The 8,792-nt window shown below is 38.9% G+C and overlaps 1 protein-coding gene across 1 annotated transcript; it reads right to left on the bottom strand.

Annotated features, from left to right (window-relative positions):
- Nucleotides 1–549: 549 nt before the first annotated feature.
- LOC146373652 (extracellular calcium-sensing receptor-like) lies at nt 550–5,086 on the bottom strand. The gene is made up of 10 exons (XM_084950130.1): nt 4,818–5,086; nt 3,624–3,921; nt 3,324–3,410; nt 3,095–3,202; nt 2,798–2,964; nt 2,212–2,686; nt 1,907–2,137; nt 1,679–1,802; nt 1,096–1,568; nt 550–993 (listed from the first exon to the last, which is right to left on the bottom strand). The coding sequence occupies exons 1-10, from the start codon at nt 5,084–5,086 to the stop codon at nt 550–552; spliced, it is 2,676 nt and encodes an 891-aa protein (XP_084806256.1).
- Between the last annotated feature and the right edge of the window lie 3,706 nt (nt 5,087–8,792).

Genomic DNA, 8,792 nt, shown 5'->3' with positions numbered 1-8,792 from the left:
CTATCTCAGGTCAAATCAGCATGGACACCATTGCCGAAACCCATTCATGTCTGGCAATGACTTGTCCTTCAAATTTCCACTGAAGATGTCAAAGAAGTGTGTAGCCTGAAAAATACAACTGTGGGATTGTAAAGAAAAAGAAGAAGAAGAAAAAATAGTGTTCATGCATTCAGTTAACAGGATAATGAACACGTAAAACCCATGTAGTCAGCACTGACTGGATGACCATGATTTGTGTCCATTATTTTGGCGGTGTTCTGATGATGGATGGTGTGTGTGTGTGTGTGTGTGTGTGTGAGTGAGACAGACACACTGAGACACTTGGAAAAGTTCTTAGAAAGAATAAAGGTATCTGACATTTCCTGATATGATAAACAGCAGAAGAGTCAATTGACAGCACACTACCACCATCTGGTGGCAAAACACTGATGCCACCACTTGCATTTATTTACCAATCAAATACACACAACTGTTTGCTGATTAATTAGTTTAAACTATGTGAAAAATAGCGAGTGACTGTAAGTTCAGAAATAAAATTAATACAATGTTCTAAAATCTTTTGGATGTGGATGTTTTGAACATGAGATGTTTCCTTGTGTTCTTTTCCGGCCTTAGTAGAACTATGTAGCACTTGGGGGCAAAGATGCAGCCCAGCAATCCATAACTTGAGGCCAAGATAGCAAACACCTCTGTGACTGTGGAGTACTTTCCAGGAGAGCTGATGTAGGCAGGAATAAACGCTATCCACACAGCACAAAAAATTATCATACTGAATGTGATGATTCTGGCCTCATTGAAATTGTCCGGAAGTTTCCTGGCCAGAAAAGCCAAGACAAGACAGAGGAAAGCCAGCAGGCCAATGTAGCCCAGGACCAGAGCATATGCTAGATGGGAACCTTTGTCACAGAGAAGAATGACAATAGGGCTATCACGTGGCATTAGTTTTTGTGGCATTGGGGGAGCAACAACCAGCCATACTGTACAGATGATTACCTTTATTTAAAAAAAAAAAAAAAGTACACGTTTAGTATTTCAACTTTTTAAAGAAATGCTCCATAATTATTCTGATCTTAATAAAAAGTCAAAATTCTTTACCTGGACAAGTGTACAACAGGTAATGATTATCCTTTGCTGCAAAGGCCCAAACCATTTTATGACATGACTGCCTGGAAGTGTAGCCTTAAAGGCAATTAGGACCACTATGGTTTTCCCCAGAATGCAGGAGATACAGAGGACAAAGGTAATTCCAAATGCTGTGTGGCGCAGCAGGCAGGACAACTTAGAGGGCTGACTGATGAAGATCAGGGAACACAGGAAACACAGAGTCAAAGACAAGAGTAGCAGGAAGCTCAGTTCAGAGTTATTAGCCCTAACAATGGGGGTGCTTCTGTGACAGTAGAATATAAAGACCACAAGGCAGGTGCTGAAGATGCCAGTGAGGGAAATAACCATCAGAATGAGTCCCATAGTGTCACTAAAGGAAAGGAACTCCATCTGTTTGGGGATGCAGGCAGTCTTCTCAGCACTGGACCAGAACTCTGGCAGGCATCGGATACACTCTATGGCATCTAAAGGAAAGACAGAAAGGCCTTAACTGCCATATTGTGACTTTTCCACAGCAAATGCACTGGGTAAGTCACATTGCAAACAGTAATGTGGCCAAATGGCATTTCCTCACCAGTCTGATTGCTAATCTCCCCAGCTGCACAAACCACACAATCATGGCAGCAGATAGGGAAGTTAGGTCTGATTGCTTTCCGGGTCCCTGGGGGACAAACATTGCTGCATACTGACAAGGGAACCTAAGCCAAAGTGGAATCACAAACTACACCGGTCACATAATGAAAACCTGAATATACAAATTACAGTTCAGAAAATTGTTGTTGTATTCTGCTGAGACCCTTACTTTGGTTTGGTTACCAGTCCATAAAATGTTCTCTTCCTGGATTTGAAGTTTATGGTGTGAAGCTGCAGTTGTCTCATCAAATTTACCTACAGTGACAAAATCCATTTTTCCATTTGGCTTTAGCTGCCAGTTAACAAGGTCATACATGGCTGTAGGGTCACCATTCTCATCAAACTTTGTTTCGTCACCAAAAGTGTTGAAATATTTTACCTGTTTTATATAATGAAGCAGCTAGAAAAAAAGTAGATATGATCAGTAAAAGTGACTTCTGTAAATTTATAATGAATTATTAAACAAAGTAGTACCTGCCATGGCTTTATACTGTCCATATCTGGACATGCTTGCTGAAGAAATGGTCCTTTTCCTTTCACACAGCTTCTCATAGCCTTGATTGCATGGGCAAGGGCATACACAGCTTTATAGACATTGTAGGAAATCCTTAGCTGTGACACATCTGAATAGATATTTGCTATGCTCCCCAACTCTTCTGTTCCAGAGCATGGAGGAATACCCTCAGTATTATATTTTTGATCAGCCTCTGCACCCAGACTGCACTGAAACACCTCTTCCCAAAAGGGTGCCAGGAAGGGATCATTACTTGCATCTGAGCTTAAGGGATTCAAACGAAGAAGGAAATCTCGCAATCCAGGTATGTCTGCTCGCCGAATGGCAAATCCCATCGAACCCTGGAGAATGTGATGGTACTTTCTAGGGGTGGAAAGAATGGCAGCTGTGCTCCAAGCCTCACTGGCCAGCCATTGTATCCCAGCAAGCTCCATTCTGAATTCATGAAACATGTAGATTTGTGTTTTTACAGTGATAAAAAAACATTATAGACTTAAAGTTAGCAAATAAAACAGATGATACTGAGGACTTGTGGAAGAATCCAACCTGAGCACTTCATCAAACAGAGCTGCTGCGTCTTGTTCCACGGCAAACACCAGAATCACCCAAACCCCAGATGATTGGATGTTGGAAACAATAGATGATATCGTGCTCTGCGCTCTGTTCTTAGGTATAATTTCATGAAGAGCAACACAAGCACCCAACTTTGTAACCTAAGAGAGCAATAAAGAAGATAAATAACAGTAAATATCATTTTCATAGTTATTTTAGTAAGATACTCAAAGAAAAGGAAAAGAATGCAATTTTATTATGAATACCTTTATTTGTAATTGTCTGACTCACCTCATTTACGAAGATATTAGCCCCACCACGACCATAATCATCATCCCCTGCAATCACACCCACCCAAGTCCAGCCAAAATGCTTGACAAGTTGTAGTAGTGCATCTACCTGGCAGTAGAAAAAAAAACAAGAAGACTAACACAGAGAACCAAAACAAAAAACAAATATAAAATAAAACAACAACAAAAAACAATGCAAAATATATTTTTGTTTGAGTGTTGCAGGGAACCTGGAAGAAGTCACTGGGCATGGTCCTTAAAAAGGCGGGGAACTTGTTTTTGTCACTGAGACATGCACAGCTTGAGAAATAGCTAACCTATAAAAACAAAACAAACAAAAAAAAATCCCATAAATTTCAATGTAAAATAAAACCTTATGACCGGTATTGAACCTTAAAAGACTCTGAAATTAGTCTGTTGGATTTAATTCACAGGCTTGACCTACCCTAGTGGTAATTCAAAAAAATTGACAATAAGCAATGCACACTACTGTCGATCACAGAGTATTTTACAAGCTGTGAGAAACCTACCTGTGGCACATGAAAGACTCCCAAGAAATGAGCTACTACAAGAGACTGAGTAGAGCCCCCATCTCCAATCACTGCTGGTATGGACTCATGACAGACTCCTTGCTGGTGTGTATTTCCTGCTGAATTGTTCTCTGTACCCCTTAACTCTAATACAGCCTTTAGAGCCTGATGGGGTGTACTGCATGAATCATATATCTTATAGCCCAGTGTGATGTTGGGAAGGAGATTGCTCTTTCTGTTAATTTCCTCAATGGCAAAGATCATAGTTTGCATCCAACGGAATGTCCGAAAATTAAACCTGGAAGAAAACAGCAAGAAATTTACATTTGAGATGCACGGGTTGACTGGCCAGGGACTAGAACTGGATGATTTCCATTGTTCTGAGTCAGGACTGGTAACTGGCATACCAGTCTCACGTAATGCATGTACAACACATGCACAGTGATGCAAGCAAATAGTTACTTGTTACATGGTGCCATGTTGCTAGGATACAAGCTCCTTTCTGTGAGAGTAGACACAAAGTTCACCAAAGCTAACAGGTAGGGGAGTACAATGAAAATAATCCTGTCAACTAACACTTGTGACACTTAAATTATCTTAACCCAGCTGAACATGTATGTTTTAAAGATTTCTAACAAAGGCAATGTGGCACAAGCTAAAGCTAACAAGAAGTCAAATCTAGTCACAACCCAGCAGCCTCAGTATGCACAAAGGATCACTAATTATAAGGAAAATAATGGAAACAAGTTAAAACAGAGGAAATGATCAGTGTCCTGTTATTTGGTCAATTTATAAACATTCTGGAAAATTATGTCAGCAACTGACATTTGTTTTGTTACATAAATGTGTTGCACCTGTGTTTGTTTGGTAGATAAAATATTTCAGGTAAAGCTGGGGGTACAGTGTGTGCATTAATTACAGTTAATTGTTCTTAAAATAACTTTATTTTCAGTTGGTTCAGTGAGAGAAGATTCTCCAACGTATTGCAGTTTGGGGGAAATTGTAAAGCTTAAGTTATTTTGTATCCATAATGAACAAAATATTTTGCATTAAAAGTTTATTTTTATTTGTACATGCTTTTAATTATAGCTCTTCGGAATCAGCAAAAACAATATTCCCAGGTAACACTATATTTCAACATCCTTAATGTGAAGTTCCAAACAGCAATGTTAAGGATATTTAAAGAACTCTTACCTCGTGCACTGGGTAGACGGAGGTGTAGAAGTGAAAGACAGACTGGGCTCCACCACCATGTCATGAAGGGAGAAGAGTCCTCCTAATATGATGTCCCCCTTTTTTTCCAGTGCAGGCAGGCTCATCGTGCCAGGAATTATCTCACATTGATCTTGGTACGAGTCATAGACAAAAATCCCTGTCCACAAAAGACTAAAGAGGACGAGCCTAGCTCTTCTCCATGAAAGACTAAACTTTGTTAATGTCAATGTCATCCATAAAGGGTTCATCCTTTCTGGAAAATAAATAACTATATACATCTGATAGTAAATTTCGCAAAACTTATAGAAATTTGACTATGACCAAAAAAACAAATAAAATAAAAAACAGTTAACTTGTTAAGAAAAAGCATGAAGAATGCATCATTACATCATTAACTTATCCTGACACAAACACAACATTTAAAGAAATTTAACATACAGTATCTGGCCAACATAAGTTGATTATTATAAGCTCAATCTAGTAGTTAAAATACTTTCTATCAACCTGCTGTATCTTCCACCCCTACCAGTGGTGCACAAATAACTGTATAATCTTTGGCATCAAGTGAGAGATGCTGCCCTGTATGATATATATGCTCTCTGCCTCATGCTGCAACTGTCAGATTGGCACTATCTCCCTGGGACTTATGATCAAAGGAAACAGAACATGAGGTTCACAACAAGTAACAACAACAACAAGGAACTGGGATGGGCACCTGACCATAATGAAGAAAGACATGAGCTGTCTCATGTCTTAGTGTTATGCCTGACTAGGTATTCATCCTTCAGGGATAAGGAAAGGCACATAGTAGTGCAGTGTTAGACAGGGCTTCTACACTACATTACACGTGAATACATTACTTTTAGAACATACACACAGCTGCACTTTTATCAATATAAAAGATATTAAATTGACTTACACCGATTTACTCTAACCCTGAACCCTTTCTCCTACAATTCCCTAAACTTTTAAAGTACATTTAAAATAACCATAATTCAGCCATAATTTGATTTTTATGCTTTTAGGATTTATGTTCTGACTTACTTTTGGTGCCTAAAAGAAAGGTCAGGAGTAATTTAGTGATTATTAATGAGTCATTGGTGTGTTTTGCATATTGTTATCAACACAAACTCTGCAGGCTACAAAACACAGCAAAGCAGAATGAATATCACATGTTGTATGTTGTGCTGCCTCAGGCCATGAGATTGTGTTATGCACCTAATATGTCCCTGGGTGATGCTCAGAAGTGGAAGGATGGTGTCCTAGGAGACAGTGTTTAGTATTAGGATACGATAATCTCTGTATTGTTTAGTTTAGCTTTTTAACAAGACCTTGGGCTCAAACGATCAAATGCTCTCATGGGAAAGGATTAACATTATTTTATTCTAAAAACAACTTGATGAAATTAGAAAAATAGACTGTAGTTAAAAGCTATCCTCACTGGGAGATGGGTATCATGGTAAGTGAAGTTCCTCTCTTATAACAATACAAAGACAATATAAATGAATCAACTTTCTAAAAAAGGAAGGACAGAAAGAAAATACTGAGTTACAGTTAAGATCTTTGTCTTGTCTTCCTCCCCTCACCCCAACTGGCAGCCCCTCCCTGAGCCTGGTTCTGCTGGAGGTTTCTTCCTGTTAAAAAGGAGTTTTTCTTTTCCAATGTTGCCAACGCACTTACTATGATGTGTAGGGGCGTTTTTTCTGTTTTCTTTGATTATTATTATTAGTTCTCACTTGCAACATCGTTACCATTTTCTCTGCAACAGCTGGAGTTAAGCGTGTGAGAAATCAGGCAGGGCAAACTGTATGGAGATCGCACCAGGCTATTGGTTCTGAATGATTATGATTTACTAACATGGTGGTGAGAACAAAATAGACTGGTATGCAACACCGTTACCACACATTTCTGTCATTTGACTTTAACATTCCATCCTTGTACCTTACATCTCCCATCATAAATCAGACAGACACACATACATATATGCACATATATCATTATTCACACACACACACACACACACACACACGCACACACACACACACACACACACACACACACGCACACACACACACACACAGTTGCTAGCTCATATATAACAAATTAACTTACTGTTCCTCAGACAGATGATTTTGTTGGCCCTTACTGGACACTGACTTTGACAATAGATGAATGGATGGTTGTTAGTGGCATATGAAGGAATCCAGATGAGGGTTGATACCTTCATGTTTGAGGCCAGTGAAGTGTCATGTGTTGACTGTAAAGCAGACAGGTAAGACCCATATGCTGGACTCGTCAAACAGAAGATGAACGTAAAACATAGCTTCTTTGCTGGTAACAAACTGAATTAACGTATACAATCAAACATGGCAGGAACAAACTGACTGGCAAAGCGAGAGAAAACATAGAGACAAACAGCAGCACACAACAAATGACGAGCACACAACAAGAAACAGAGGCTGTGTCCCAATCCAGCAACCGCATGCTTCTTAGTGTGCATTTGGAGACTGATTACGTCACAGCGATGCGACAAAGGGTGTCCTAATTCAAAGTGTACTCCAAATGCGGTCGACAAATGCGCAGTTCATTTCCCCAAATTTGAAGTGTAGACCGGTGTAGACTTTGTGGTCCCATATATCCCACAATTCATAGCGCGGCGGTGGGTGTGGATATTTTGTTGCAAAAAGAAAACGGCGGATGCCTGAAGCGTGGCGGCCAAAGAGTAAACTTCCAAAAGTAAGTACTGAATGTTATGTCACTTATTTATGTGCGATGTATGTTTAATAATGAACAACATTAAAACATTACTGTTGGCCACATGTTGGCAAATATATGTGTCATTAGTGATGTTTGTACTTTCAGCGTCAACTTGGTTTTAAAGCTTTTACTTTAAAATATACGCTGTTCAATAGTTGACTTAATCTTACAGAGAATGTGATGATTTTATAGATAATTAAAGTCAGTCATATATCCACAAACACAACAAGCTGAAAGTCAGTGATGCTGCTCGGTTTGCAGTCCTGAATATCACGGCACAAGCAGGATTCACTGCACTGTTAATGTTAGCTATGTTATATTGCTGCCTCTGTTCGGTGGTGTCGAGCCAAACAGACTTTAACATGTGTTTGAACGAGCTGACGGTTCACTCGTTAAGCTGAAAGAAAGATGCTTTAATCACAAGAGTCACACATGTGTCCACTGTACCATCTGGGAACCAGGGGCGATTCTAGGATCAGAGCTTTGGGGATGCTGAGCACCCAGACAGCTGCGCAGCCAGGCAAGATAAACTTTACTCGTCACGATGAGACTTCTTCCCTGTCTCTGTCATCCCTGCATTCCTAAATGTCTCCAGTTTTCCCGAGTTCTTTCTGATTGTCTCCTTGGTGCATTTAAACCCCTGTTCCTCCCTGTCCTCATCATCTGTTGTCTTCGTCTCCGTTATCAGTCATCATAATTTTACCATCTCTGTTCAAGTCTGCAAATTTCTTTATTAAATCATAAGATTCTTAAATTCATCAAGTCTCTCTGTGCCTGGGTCCTCGTCACAAAACATGACATCACTATTTTGTACATCTTAATACAATTTAATCCCCACACTTGTGAAAGAAAAGCAAAACACTTTTTTGAAAAGTCTGTAACAAAACCATCAAATCTAATCATGGTTATTTAAATGCTGCAAAAGAAGAATGGATTGGAATAAAAAAAAAATACATACCCTAACCTTAATTACTGGGGGAGAATAATGAATGATGCTCATAGTGAGTGATTTACTTAATCAGTTTACTTTTTACATACACATTTTTAATGTGTATGTAAAATATAATACAGATACATAAAAATACACTTCAAAAATAGAAGTCCTTGAAATGTACAAATATACAAAATATTAATTTAAAAAAAATTATAAAAATGGAGGCAACTTTGCCAATGGTACAATGTATACTATGTATGAAA

This window comes from Perissodus microlepis, chromosome 14, assembly GCF_051167445.1.
Source record: "Perissodus microlepis isolate ML-2025 ecotype Zambia chromosome 14, ASM5116744v1, whole genome shotgun sequence".
Classification (NCBI taxonomy): Eukaryota; Metazoa; Chordata; class Actinopteri; order Cichliformes; family Cichlidae; genus Perissodus; species Perissodus microlepis.
The sequence above is the reverse complement of the archived record's forward strand: the minus strand, read 5'-3'. Positions and strand labels throughout refer to the sequence as shown.

What these genes read in the sequence shown, in the direction of transcription:
- LOC146373652 (XM_084950130.1), bottom strand. Translation starts at nt 5,086, where the DNA reads ATGAACCCTTTATGGATGACATTGACATTAACAAAGTTTAGTCTTTCA. An exon ending in GAGTCTTTCATGTGCCACAG is followed by an intron (nt 3,411 to 3,623) that starts GTAGGTTTCTCA and finishes TTGTTTTTATAG; the next exon opens with GTTAGCTATTTCTCAAGCTG. An exon ending in ACAGTATAAAGCCATGGCAG is followed by an intron (nt 2,138 to 2,211) that starts GTACTACTTTGT and finishes CTTTTTTTCTAG; the next exon opens with CTGCTTCATTATATAAAACA.